This window comes from Gymnoscopelus microlampas (genome assembly GCF_963454915.1).
Source record: "Gymnoscopelus microlampas genome assembly, chromosome: 12".
Taxonomy (NCBI): domain Eukaryota; kingdom Metazoa; phylum Chordata; class Actinopteri; order Myctophiformes; family Myctophidae; genus Gymnoscopelus; species Gymnoscopelus microlampas.
This window is the reverse complement of record NC_139949.1, coordinates 2,259,923-2,274,922: the sequence shown is the minus strand read 5'-3', so window position 1 is coordinate 2,274,922 and position 15,000 is coordinate 2,259,923. Positions and strand designations below refer to the sequence as shown.

Genomic DNA, 15,000 nt, shown 5'->3' with positions numbered 1-15,000 from the left:
TTTTTTTATTAATTCAGCTCCAGTTTTTGTTTTGATTGCATGCGTGTAAAAAAAATAATTAAGTTAATTATTTTAAGATAATTATTATAATTCATATTGTGTTTTGGGTTTCAATCAGTTTTTTTAAAAGGTAGCTGCAAAAGCATTTTTTTAACACATTTTAGCTTTAAATGGTATGATTTATACATTATTACCAGTCTAACATAGGCCTATATGTTCTTTTAAATGTGTGTTAGTAAACATATCTTTTTTTCTATTTCAACACAATTATACATTTATCAACTCATTTAATATATTTTTTTATATTTGCAAACAGTTTTTTTTTTTTTGCATAACTTTTAATCTGGACATTAAACGAAGCTTCCTAATCAATACATATTGATCATATCAATGTGTGTCATGTATTGGTGTTTGATGTCATTTATAGGATCATTTCAATTATTAAAATAACAACGGGTAATTATTTTAATCTCTTTAACTAACACAATTAAATTATCTGTTTTATTTAAACCTTTTCTAACTCCGAGAGTGTACAGATGGAACCAAATGGACACATAAGGGTCCATTTGGTTCCATTTGGAAGAACCAAGTTAAATGAACACTGATATGATTTTATTTCTGTGAAATTCTAATAACAGGCCTCTTTTCAGCCAGTTTTTATTAGAGAGTAAAATGATTTATAATTTATTGGCCAAAAAGCATTTTATTTTTTCACTTTGTCGATTTAGATTATTATTAATAGCTGATCTATAGGCTCACAACGCGTTGTGTGCAACCGTTGCTATTTTCCAAAAAAAACTTTATGACAAGTTTTTAGAAAGTTTTGAAAAAAAAAAAAAACTTGTGAAATGATACGTTCTGAAAAAGAAAATAGAAAAAAAGGCTTTAATATAAATGCAAATGTATTTAGACTTGAAGCTTTAATCACATTGATTACATTTTAACAATATACTATACCATAATTATTATGTCAATATAACTTTTAAAACATTTTCTTTTTGAATGTTTATCGTTAATTAAAACAAAACAACGGATTAAGAAGTTTGTTTCTGAAAAATATTCCTGACGCAAATAATAATCATAATCATAATAATCATAATAATCATAATAATCATAATAATAATCATAATAATCATAATCATATTAAGTCATTAGATCATATGCATGTATTTGTAACTCTGAGAGTGTGTAAGCCTAAGGGTCCATTTGGTTACATTATTATAATTGTTAAATAGCTCTACATTGTGATAGTAATCATTAATAGTGTTTGTTCAGTATCAGGAGTCTCCCTGTCTCTCCAGCTCTTTAATAGACATCCATTTGAACTCACACACGATACAAGATAAACAAGTGAAATTGGAAGTGATGACACAAAGAAGTGAGCAGACACAATTGGAACTGGAACACATGGATTCTCTCGCCTGATTGGCCGAATTTGGTATCCCACCATCCCATGTATTTTGCATTTACTAAAGAGGTGGAGAGAGACTATACTGTGTCAGAAATGCATGTAAAATATACTCAAAGTAAGAAAAGTAAATTGTCTCATAATGCAGAATGTTCATTTTAGAATCATATCAGGGTTTCTCAAAGTGGGTGCCGCCAGAATACTTTGATAATTAATCAATATCACTTTTATTTAACTTGGATCCTCTATACTTAGTAAAACAGACCTGAGTTGCACTGTACTTTTGTGTTATTTTTCAATCTACACAAAATCTCCAAAAATATCAGATACAAGCTTGTAGAGCTGCAGTTTTTGGTGCACAGGCAGCAATTTTGAAGTCGATCTGTCTCTCTCTCTCTCACACACACACACGCACACGCACACGCACACGCACACGCACACGCTCACGCTCACGCTCACGCACACGCACACGCACACGCACTCACACACACACACACACACACACACACACACACACACACACACACACACACTTGAAATTCAAAAGGTTGAGAATCACTTTGTCAATGTGTATGCATTGTATGTCAATCAATCAATCAATCAATCAATCAATCAATCAATCAATCAATCAACCAATCATTATTTTGTTTTGAGCTTGGAGATCTGCTATTTTCAGCAAAAACATTTAATGTAGAGCGAAAACAGACAAATCACTGGTATAGAGCCTGAGGGACTCCGCTCAACAAGTATAGGGTTTAAGTGTTAAGAAAATGTCAAACAATTTTGGAATATATATTTGGGTAAACCTCTCGTTTACATTGCCAAAGCAAAAAACACAATACAACAATACAGCGATATAATCAAAACAAAAATGTACACACACACACACACACACACACACACACACACACACACACACACACACACACACACACACACACACACACACACACACACACACACACACACACACACATTTGAAATATGTATTTATGTCCACATAAACAGAAGTACAAGATGTACAAAGGACATAAACACTGCCAGTGCAGTCAGATAATGGGAAAAAAGCCAGTTACACAGTGCATGTAAGGCAGAACATTGTTACATACAAAGATGAAGATGGCATACTTGTCGAACACAATCATGGGTAAAGGAAACAACGCCTCCTCCAAATTGAGCGGCTTCCTATAATAGCTGATATTGAGCAGTACCTTGCTAGTTTAGCCCTCCTTTTGGAGAGGCCGGCCATTTGAAGGCCCCTCACAACCAACTTGTGCACGTGCCCTAGACTACCAAAGATAAAAAACAAAAGTTTACACCTGTAGCCTAGCTGAGAGATGGTTTGCTCTAGCTGATGCTATTTTAGCACTTTGGTTAGGAAGGCTTCCTCTAAGCTGCAATAAAAAGTACCGCCGACCTCGAGAATGAACACCTCTGGTTTTCATTAACAACAATGACATCAGGGGTGTTAGCTGAAATGTTAGAGAACACAGAATCATCGTTACACAGGTTAAACATGCTCAACTTCACAGTAGAATGCTTATACAGCAGGATGGAGGACCTGAAAATAGAAGTGATATCTTTTTATATCAAATCCACTATTCTGTCATGCCTACTTACCTGTGTATACACAGCACCCATTTAAGATGTGGGACATGGTTTCAGCTATTTGTTCATGACCATGATGTATACAGTGAGGAGCATGGTTGCCTGGAAACCAGATGGAGAGGTTAAGTTTAGATGGTAAAACCTGCAACCTCACGTTCAGAGTAAAGACAATAATGCCTTCGTCTAAAGCAACATTTTTGAACACAGAGTGAGAGACAGAATGGTCCGCAGCAGGGAGACATGCAGTTTCCCCTTGCAGCCTCAGCTCAGTCCAATGTTGCCGCTGCCTTTGCTGTTGTGCCCATAAGAGGCGGCCTTGGGCATTAGTCAGTGGGAGTTGGTGTTCTGCTCCACACACAGTCATAGATGCTCTGACAGAGATACTGGAGTCAGATATAAAGTCCTCCGAGACAGCCATCGCCTCAGAGTTAGACCCTACCCACTCCAAGGTAACATCAGCCCAACAGCACAGATCGTTTAAGTCCGGCCAGTCTGACCCCCCCCCCCCCCACACACACACACACACACACACACACACACACACACACACACACACACACACACATTGATTGATTGAATATTTTATTAGGCAAAAAATGTTAAACAGCACAGTTACATTTAAAATACTTTGTCTAACAGGTCCGTTCATAAAAGTCCTTGCGGACTTGTTTCCAATGAGGGCCTTGGTATTCAATTCATAGACATATATAGTGGCACCACAGTTCGAATATCATTACAAGAAAACAGCAAAAAAAATAACACTATGTACAACAAAAAAATAAAAAAAAGGGGGAAAAATATATGTACAAGAACAGGGGGGGACGTCTGCTGTCTAACGGGAAAATGGTACTACCTCCTCTTTTGGCCTCCACACACACACGCACGCACGCACGCACGCACGCACGCACGCACGCACGCACGCACGCACGCACGCACGCACGCACGCACGCACGCACGCACGCACGCACGCACGCACGCACGCACACACACACACACACACACACACACACACACACACACACACACACACACACACACACACACACACACGCACACACACTCACCCATTCCCACACACATTGTTTGTTTTTCTCGATGTATATATATAGATATGTATATTTCTTTTTTTTTGTGAATCAAATCAAATCTAGTTCTCCGATTGGTTGCAGCTCCAGGGGAACATCTTCGCGGGCTTCGACGAGTCCCTCCTGCAGCGCGCCGAGGCCCTGGCGGCCGTGGACATCGTGGCGCAGAAGTCCCACCCCTTCAAGCCCGACGCCACCTACCACACCATGACCACGCCCACGGGGGGCTCGGTCGGGGGCGTGCAACACCTGCACCACCCGTCGGTGCTGGCGTCGCACCACGCCGCCCACCACGGCCACCACGGCCACCACCACCACCACGGGGGCTCCGGCGGCCACCACGGAGGGGGCGGGGCCCTGGACGGCGGCCCCCTGGGCTCCTCGGACCTGCTGGACCACCTGAGCGGGCTGGGCGGGCTGGCAGCGCCCGCCGACGTGTGCAGCACGGCCTCGCACACCGCGCACATGTCCTACCACCACCACCACCACCACCACCCGCAGGTAGGGGGCGCCGCGCCGTTTTGACAGAGACGTTAAAAAAAGTTTCTTGTGTGCCGATTTTGCTCTGTCGATGACGTTTCCGTTAAAGGAACACTTCACCCGTTTTCAACCTTATCGTCATGTAATCACCATGCTCATTCTGTCTACTCACTCTGGGTCCTATTTTTAATAGCGTTTTAAAGGGCAAGACCACCACCTTGCCATGATGATCCAAAGGTGGACAAGAAATCTATAGAAATGTATAATTCAACATATGCTCCTCATTGACTTACATTGTAAGGTGAAACAGATCTCAAAGTCACTCTTTTAGTACATAAACAAACACAAACAACATCAAACAAGTTGATTCAGACAATATAGAACATCACCAAACCCAGTACTGTTTTTTTTTTTTTTTATAAAAATGACAACTTCCTCTTGATTTTGTTATTTTTAGAAAGAAAACCTGGACTGGATCCGCGGATCCGCAGATCCGGATCTTTGTATTAAAAACACAAACAGTACTGGGTTTGGTGATGTTCTATATTGTCTGAATCAGCTTTGTTTGTGTTTGTTTACGTGCCAAAAGACTTTGAGAGCTGTTTCACCGTACCATGTAAGTCAATGAGGAGCATATTTTGAATTAGCAATTTCTTATCCATGGAGCAATTATTTTTGATTGCTTGTCCACCTTTGAGTTACATCATGGCAAGGTGACTACACAACCCAAACCTCTACCAAAGTGGTCTTGCCCTTTAAGACCTGGAGACGTGGCCAATGCTGTTTTTTTTTTTGAGGAGGGTAAAATGTGCCTTGGTGCTCTGCGGCAAACCGCCCTGAATCAAACTATGGAGCCATGACTAATAGGCTCTATTCACAGCAGCCATATTATGAAGACATTCACAGGTGTTACCAATGATACTAATGAAGGCTCTGTTCCATTCTGGTCAAACAGAGTCAGGGTGCTGATATTGTGCATGTTGGCCCACTGGAAACACCAGTGGGTCTACAGTTGGGGTCCAGGGACCCTCATGGGCTTCCAAATGGCCCCTTACATGTGCGTAACTCTGAGAGTGTACAAATGGAACCAAATGGACGCGTAAGGGTCCATTTGGTTTTGGTTCCATTTGTACACTCTCAGAGTTATGGGGGTCGTGGAAACCACTGTGCTAGACTAAATGGAACAGAGCCCTCATTAGTATCATTGGTAACACCTGTGAATGTCTTCATAATATGGCTGCTGTGAATAGAGCCTATTCAGGCGTTTGTATTATGCTTTACCCACCACTGCTCAATGCTCAATTAAGTGGTATAATTGATTAAATTGATTAGTTTACATTAAGCGTTCCATCTGTACCCTAACAGGCCATGAACATGCACCCGCACGGCCTGAGCGCTCACGCCTCATTGGGCGGCAGCGGAGCCCCGCCCGGCGGGCTGGGCGGATCCGGCGAGTCGGAACCCGACCCCCGCGAGCTGGAGTCGTTCGCTGAGAGATTCAAACAGAGGAGGATCAAACTGGGAGTCACTCAGGTACACATTTAACCTCCATTTAAGATAGAGATTACTAATATGGATTCAGTGTTCATTTTGACAGCACATTGTAATGTAGTTTTAGTCATAGTCTTTTGGATAAAATTCCACTTAGTTTTAGTCATTATGTTGGTCATCTGAAATGTTTTAGTTGAATAAATGTCATAAGAATTTAGTCCACTAAATCAACTGCATGATGTAGTCGACTAAATTATTTTATGGCTTCATAATGCCTGATTTATTCTTCCGCTGCATGCCGAAGATAGCAGATCGGCTATTTCCGGAGCATGACACCTCATGTGCACAACCAAATATGAAATGACTTGTCTTGGTCCTACTGGATCTCTTCTCCACTAGTCCCTCCAACATTTTAGTCTATTTTTAGCGGTGCCAGCCGCTCTACATTTGACCGTGTGTGTGTGTCCGTCCGTCCGTATGTTTGAGCATGACTGTGTGTGTGTGTGTGTCCGTCCGTCCGTCCGTCCGTATGTTTGAGCACGGCAAAGAAGCAACACATGTGCCACTTCAACACACACACACACACACACACACACACACACACACACACACACACACACACACACACACGCGCACACACACACACACACACACACACACACACACACATTTGACCGTGTGTGTGTGTCCGTCCGTCCGTATGTTTGAGCACGGCAAAGAAGCAACACATGCGCCACTTCAACACACACACACACACACACACACACACACACACACACACACACACACACACACACACACACACACACACACACAAAGGCACCGCTTCCTTCACACAGGGTGTGATTTTTTATTTGTTGACAACATTGTCAATATATATAGTCATAGTTTTAGTCATCATAGCTTAGTTTTGAAATTTTTCATAGTTTTAGTCATCAAAAATTAACTTGATTAAAAACCTACAATGATTCCATCTCCCCTTTACGCAGGCGGACGTCGGCTCGGCGCTGGCCAACCTGAAGATCCCGGGCGTGGGCTGCCTGAGCCAGAGCACCATCTGCCGGTTCGAGTCCCTGACGCTGTCCCACAACAACATGGTGGCGCTCAAGCCCATCCTGGAGGCGTGGCTCGAGGAGGCAGAGCGTGCCCAGCGCGAGAAGATGGCCAAGCCGGAGATCTTCAGCGGCGGCGACAAGAAGCGCAAGCGCACGTCGATCGCGGCGCCGGAGAAGCGCTCGCTGGAGGCCTACTTCGCCGTCCAGCCGCGGCCGTCGTCGGAGAAGATCGCCGCCATCGCGGAGAAACTGGACCTGAAGAAGAACGTGGTGCGAGTCTGGTTCTGCAACCAAAGGCAGAAGCAGAAGCGCATGAAGTTCTCGGCGGCTCACTAGGGGGGCGACACTGAGGGTAGATACTGAGAGACTCCCAAGCTGAGCGACGGATCGTTTTGCCCCGATAAGAACATTTTATTTGACTTTATTTTTTACGACGTTCCACAGCCGACGTGTCCCCACTTTCAATTTTGGAAATAACATTATACATGAAAATTATTTTTATGTTTCAAAAATAGCAGACTTACGAGCTTGTAAGTTCAGCTATTTTTGAAGATAATTGAATCGGGGACTTGTTTAAATAAAATGAGCGAGGAGATATTTAGAGACTTTTGGCTGCGTTTGCACCGGCAGCTACAAAGCGACTGTCTACCGTATATTTTCCAACGGTAAGCTGAAGATTACGAACTGACGTCCGACGCTCGTTTACAAGCGCTATGACATGAAGTTGAGCTGGTTTCAACTTGACGCTAGCAGCTACAAGAGCTACAAAATGACCCAAGCGTTGTTGAACCTTTTCTCTCTCAATTCCTGCTTCCCGGGAATTGACCCATTGTCAGCCTTCTGATGATTGGTCCCTGTGACTCCCTGACCGACCAACCAGCAAGCCCCTCCTGCATAGCAGGTTGTTTATGCTGAGTTATGTCCAATCACTAAACTGCATCCAAGATGTTCCTTTTTACTGATTTGGCCAAGTTTAAAAAAAAATAGATACAATAATTGAACACATTAAATATCATTAGGAGGCAATTGAAAAACGTTTATTTTTATTTTTTTACGCTAGTGGACGGAGAGAGAGAGGATTTCGGTCTAACCAAGCAACAGTAACCACAGGCGGGACTTTGACAAAGGGTCAATTCCGGAAGAAAAACTATTTTCTCTTGTTGTCAGCCAGTTCCCGGTTCTTTTTAACCCAAGCCTTCATATTTCCCTTCATCTTTCCCTTTATATTTTACTCACTCTCACACACAGACACAAACACACACTTGACGACATCAACAAACGTGTTGAGCATAAGTTTCCGTCGCTGGATATGAAGCCAATGTGGAAATAATGAAAACGCCACAGATCTCATTAATGGCCCAGACGGTGTTGCTATTTCCCCTCTTGTTCTTTGCAAAAGATGTCTCATGCCATTGAACTCAATGGGCATTTGACCGGACTTTTTATTACCTTAGTAAGCATTGTCATAGATACTTAATGCTTTCAGTCTCTGGTATTAAGTATTCTTTCAATTACCATGATATGCGTTTTTAAAAATGATGGTCCCATACATTGTTTTAATTGATGATGAAGTAGGGTATCCTTCTAGGGCTCTTACAGTGAGTGAAGACCCGCCCTCACTGCCCTTCCAGCCAATAGCATTCGTTTCTGGTTCCATTCTGCGACCGTAAAATTCCAAGATGGTGGATATGAATTTGCAGAAATAGTGGCTTCAAAAACAGGCCTGTAGGAACCAATGGGTGACGTCAGGGCTCCCTTCGTCCATTTTTTTTCCTTTACAATCTATGGTTGAGCAATTTTGTAACTTTTGTCGCTGCCGGTGTGAACGGAATATCTTCTGACTGTCACGGACATGACGGATAAAAGATGGTCGCCACGTGGGACACGAGGACACGACAGATGTTCTGAACTGAGAGAGAAGCATTCTGTCTCACCCCCCGCCCCCCCCCCCCCCCCCCCCCCCGAAGGAGAAACTCAAAACGAGACGAGATATTCAATACTTAAATGTCTCTCTCTCTCTCTCTCTCTCTCTCTGCCCAGACAGAACAATCTCTCCATTCCTTTCCATTCTCATGGCAATTAATGTACAAGAAAAGAGACGGAATTGCAGGATAACATTTTGACAAGATGTTTTTTTTCTTTTTTAAATATATATAACTGTACATAATGTGAATACACTGTGTGAATAGAGAGTTCACAGGGTTCTAGGTTCAACTCTGTTCTTTATGATTTATAATCATAAAGACATCGGAGGCTCAATATGTTGAGCCTCTGGTTTCTCAACGTGTGGTCCTAGGACCACCAGGGGGATTTTACAGTGTTGATTGGGAGTCCCAGAGATTAAGGGGAAAAAAGAAAGAAAGAAGGGGAGCGAATGGGGGTCGTGGTCTAATGCATATCAAACTGGGGGTCCCAGAAAAAAAGAAAATCATTGACAAAATGCATGGTTTGATGTACAGATATGTTCTGTGCGTTTATGATTTGTTGACAAACTTCCTCATGTGAATGCATTGCAATAAGAGAACACACACACACACACACACACACACACACACACACACACACACAAACACACACACACACACACACACACACACACACTTTTGTACTTTCACGTTGCGTGTCTACCTCATTGCGTTTCGTTATTGTCGGCACATCCATGGTCATTGTTATTAAATCACACACGCACACATGCACGCACACACGCACATGCACACGCGCACACACACACGCACGCAGGCACGCACACACACACACACACACACACACACACACACACACACACACACACACACACACACACACACACACACACACACACTGAAAGTGAATAGATTTGTGTGTTTTGACTCACCGATTGTGTATTTTTGGGTAGTTTTGTGCGCACTTCACACTGCAACGCTTTGACAATCAAAATGATTTTTTACATACATTTAATTGTTTTATCTTTAATTATTTATCAATGTTTGGCTCTCACATGAAAACTAAATGACCATTGTTATTTAATTGTTATTTTTATTATTGTTATTATTATTATTATTATTATTATTATTATTATTATTTATTGAAACATTTGTGATCGATTCCCAGACATTCAGTGCACTTTGTACATAACTTCTGAAAATGGGGACTCACTATTTTGTATTTATTTAGGCTATAAACAAATCGTATATATATATATATATATATATATATATATATATATATATATATATATATATATATATATATATATATATATATATATATATATTTATATATATATATATATATATATATATATATATATATATATATATATATATATATATATATATATACCATTTGTTTATTTTTTTTCTACTTGATTTTCACCTTAATTTATTTGAATGTAATTTATTTTGGAGGAACGTGATGGTGTATTTATATTTAATTTGTGTAACAAGTCCGGTGTGGTTTAATGTTTCAGTCTGTGAACATTAAATAAAAACATGCACGATAATAACTGAACTTGTGTTTATGGCTATATTTATTTTATTTGACATGGACGTCACCATCACATTGGGGGAACCAGACGCATTGTATATAGCAGGAGTGCTAATTTTCAACACCTGTCCACAGGTAAATATGATAAGACCAATCTAAAATCAAATCAAGAACATCAAAATAATAATAATGATAGAAATAATTAACATCATCAAAATCAGACCCAATACATTAAGTTGTGAAACAAAGTGAGAAACTATTCATATTTGTGAGCACAGTTGATTTGATGTAAACCAAAATTTGAATCCTCTGTTAAATGAGTAGTTCACCCAACAAATTACTTATTTCCTATCAATTACACATCCCATGAAGCGAAGTGAAGACCCGCCCTCGCTGCGGTTACAGCCAATAGGCTCTATGCACATGCAGCATCTTCCTGACCTCCTTCACAGGTGTCACCAATGATACTAATGAAGGCTCTGTTCCATTTCATGTAGCACAGTGGTTCTCAAACGTTTTAATTTCAAGCACCCCCATAACTCTGAGAGTGTACAAATGGAACCACATGGACCCGTAAGGGTTACACACTCGTAAGGGGTCCATTTGGAACCCTCTCAAGGAACCATGAGGGTCCCTGGACCTCACTTTGAGACTCACTGGTGTTTCCAGTCAGCCAACATGCACACCATCAGCACCCTTACTCTGTTTGACCAGAATGGAACAGAGCCTTAATTAGTATCATTGGTAACACCTGTTAAGGAAGTACGAAGAGGCCCAATTTCTTTACAATATGGCTGCTTTGCATAGAGCCTATTCGTGTTTATTTTCGGGACCGGAAGTTCAAAGATGGCAGATTTGAATTTGTCGAAAAAGCAGCTTCAACCCTTGACCCTTGTTCACATTTTCTTACAGTCTATGGGAGTGATAGACCAAATGGTTCCAGATTTGGGGTGTGAGCTTCAGATGACCCCTTCATGGAACGGTAATTAGGAGGAGCCTACGGGTCCCGAGATCAATAAAAAAAAGTGGGCATGAGGAGGAGGCGCATGACTGACAGAGGAGTAATGTAACTAAGTACATTTACTCAAGTACTGTACTTAAGTACAATTTTTTAGGTATTTTGTACTTTAGTGGAGTAGGCCTACTTCCAATTATCACTAGTTTTACTTCTACTCCACTGCATCAAATAAATGAAAAGAAAAAAAATTAGTTTGACTCCACTACAATTGTTTTAAAGCTTTAGTCACTAGTTACTTTGTAGATATTGATTATCATTACAAAACATACATTAACCACTTCAGCCCTATACATTTCGGTCAATTGAAAATATGACCGAAATGTCACAATGCGTTGCATTGTGTTAAGATCGTTCATGTGCCTGATTGGGATTGTATGGGGCAAAGAAGCTTTTTAGCTTAGTTTAGGTAACTGGCAGCGTTCCCATGTCTGCTTATTATAAGTAACTTTGGGCGTATTTTTCTGTAAATTAGCGTGTAAGTGATGATAGTTTGCAGGTTGCGTTTTTTTGGGGCTTGTTTCTAAAGCGTAGTTGCTTTTTGGGCTTGTTTCCTAAAATGTTCTTTTATCCATTCTCAAACATTTTCATGTCAAGGACCCCCAAATTGTATTTGTCTGCGGACTGGAAATATTTTGTGCCAGGAACCCATGTACCAGATTTGTGTTTTATACATTTACTCCAAGATTCCTTTGAAAATAACCGATCTGGCTCACAACTCGTCGCACCGCCTGAAATGCGGTGCTTTTTGAAAATAGCCTACAATGGCCGACAATAGCCAAAAATAGCCAAAAATAGCGTATATGAAAATAGCCAATGTATATAGTCTGTTTAAAAGGCTCTGGGCTTTGGGCTTGTTTTCATAAAACAGGGTGCTTGTTTCTCTCGCAAAACCTGGCAACGCTGGTAGGTATAATCCTTAGGGTATGTCCGTGAGGAAGAGTAAAAGTCCAAGTCCATCCTGGTGGCAGGCGGTGGTCATGCGTTGTTCGGCAGTCTATGATGGTAGCCGGGTGGAAGCTGTTCGTAAAGCCTGCTGTTCACTTTCAGTTTGTTTGTTATAAAGGGTGTTCGTAAAGCTGGCATGGTCACATTCAGTTTGTTTGTTATAAAGAATATTCATAAAGCCGGTGGCCACATTCATAATGTCTGTAACAAAGAATGTTCGACACGTGAAATTCATCAAAGTTTCATCTGGCCCCGTCCTGCTCCAATTGAAGCTCATCAATTATACACGATGTTGTGCATACATTATACATGTTTGACCAACGTGTAATCAATGTGGACACTGCAGGCAGGCAGGCAGGCAGACAGACAGACAGACAGACAGACAGACAGACAGAACATTGGGTGTAAGTGTACTGTTTGGCTGTAAATGTTATCAGGGATTGACAAATCAGAATCAAGCATTCAACGAAGCCGTGTAATGTTAAAGTGTATATTAAAAGACACCTACGAGTGGCCACACACATATTTGGCTGCATACCTAACGTTGCGATACGCTCTGATTTAACTGTTCAAATGAGCGTTCATCCCATGTACAACTTAAACTATAAACATGATTTATAACCAGTTGTGTTACATGTACATGCATGTTGAATAATCTATAGAGAAGCATAGAAGCCACAACCGACATTTTGCAACGATATTTCATCTGACCGTCATTGTTGTCTTGTCACTCAACACATTCCCTGCCAAAAACGTAGATCTACGTTTTTGCAAATCCAACAGTTCACTGCCAAATTACGTAAATCTACATTTTATTATTATTTTTTCTCTTTTGACCCAGGAGATATCATTTTTTGAAGATCTAGACTCCTATCCACTTCCTGGTTAACTAATTACTTTAAAATGCTGTATCTCGGCTCCTGTGTAGCCTACTTTCTTTTTTTTACTATGTATTTTTGGCAAAACATGCTATTTTCAACTGGCTGCAATTATGGAACAGATTACCGCAATCGGATTTTTACCACCCTGATTCCTACGAGACTCCTGTGTGTGTAATGAGGGGATCACTGTGAGGCCCGTGATTACGGAAAATATTTTGTGACTACTTAAAAACCCTGGCAGCTTCTAAAAAAAACAGGTACATAGTACCTGGCAGTGAATGTGCTGTTAGGGGTTTTCAACTGATTTTGACCCAGGGACCACCATCCTAAGAGCAACCTGGGGACCACCACTATTGTGCGTGGTGGGTCCATCATAGACCCACCCCACACAATAGTGGTGGGGGGTTCATGTACCGCAGGGAGCTGGAGAAAATAGCTATAATATCAATATAATATCTAATAAAATACAGTGATTTTGTTTGAATATGATTAAGGATTGCTGTGATTATGGTAAGCTCACATTTCATATCACACACACCATACAGTAAGACCTCCTGTAAGTTTTTTTTTTTTTAATGCATGGCCAGGGACCACCTGCGATACCCCCGCGTCCGAGGACCACCGGTTGAAAACCCCTGTGTTAAGGGACAACTTCAACCATTTTCAACCTATTTTCAGATAACTGGTCCTCACTAATGCTCATCATAATATGGTACCATTTTTGTCTACTCACTCTGATGTGTCTCGGAGGAGGGCTGTGGACAGTTCAGAAACCTGCCTACCAGTGACATCATGGATGGGGAATCCAACCTAATAAGAAATGACAGGCTTTCTATTCCTGGAAAGTTAGCATGGCATAATGGAAGCCATTGTGAAGAAAAACAGTCTGCATAACGATGATGTCACTGGTAGGCAGGGTTCTGAAGTGTCCACAACCCTCCTGTGAGACACAGACCGAGCAGAAAACTAGAAAAAGTGCTCCTCGGAGCACAGGTCTCCGCCAGGTCAGGTAGGCTACTGTGGCCTCCTGGTGGCGATATAATAGGCCAACGTGAAAAGGGTGCCATTTCTTCTTAGGCTTTGCACGACAATCGGACACTGACTGCATTCATGATTTGAGGCATTTTGTCAAAAACATGTGTTTTGCTGAATTAGACCTGTTGGTGGCGCTATAACAGGCCAATGTTAAAAGGGTGGCATTTGTTCCTCAACATAGTGTGAATGTGCGTGCAAAGTTTGAGCGCAATTGGACGGTGCGTTCATGATTTGCAGAATTTTGTTCAAAACAAGCCAATAATGCAAACTTTAGATGTCAATCTTAGCCAATCAGTATGGATTATGAAAAATCAAACACATCCGTCGTGATCACATGACTATAGAGATCATGTGTACCGATTTGCGTGAAATTTGGATACAATTGGAAGGAGTAGTATAAAAAAATGTGTTTTACACAAGTCGGCCTCCTGGTGGCGCTATAAAAGGCAGATGTGAAAAATGCAGGGCAAAGGTTTTTCCTTGACCTATAGGGAGTGTGCATACAAAGTTTTACACAGATCGGTGCAAT

The 15,000-nt window shown here is 41.3% G+C and overlaps 1 protein-coding gene across 1 annotated transcript in view; it reads left to right on the top strand.

Moving 5' to 3' along the window:
• Positions 1 to 7,463, top strand: part of pou4f4 (POU class 4 homeobox 4) — a gene marked incomplete at both ends in the record, with an annotated part of 13,151 nt that extends 5,688 nt beyond the window's left edge. The window contains 3 exons of the mRNA XM_084074712.1: positions 4,186 to 4,602; positions 5,947 to 6,114; positions 7,062 to 7,463. Coding sequence (XP_083930838.1) covers positions 4,186 to 4,602; positions 5,947 to 6,114; positions 7,062 to 7,463 — 987 coding nt within the window. The remainder of the gene's footprint in view (positions 1 to 4,185; positions 4,603 to 5,946; positions 6,115 to 7,061) is intronic.
• Positions 7,464 to 15,000: the final 7,537 nt, after the last annotated feature.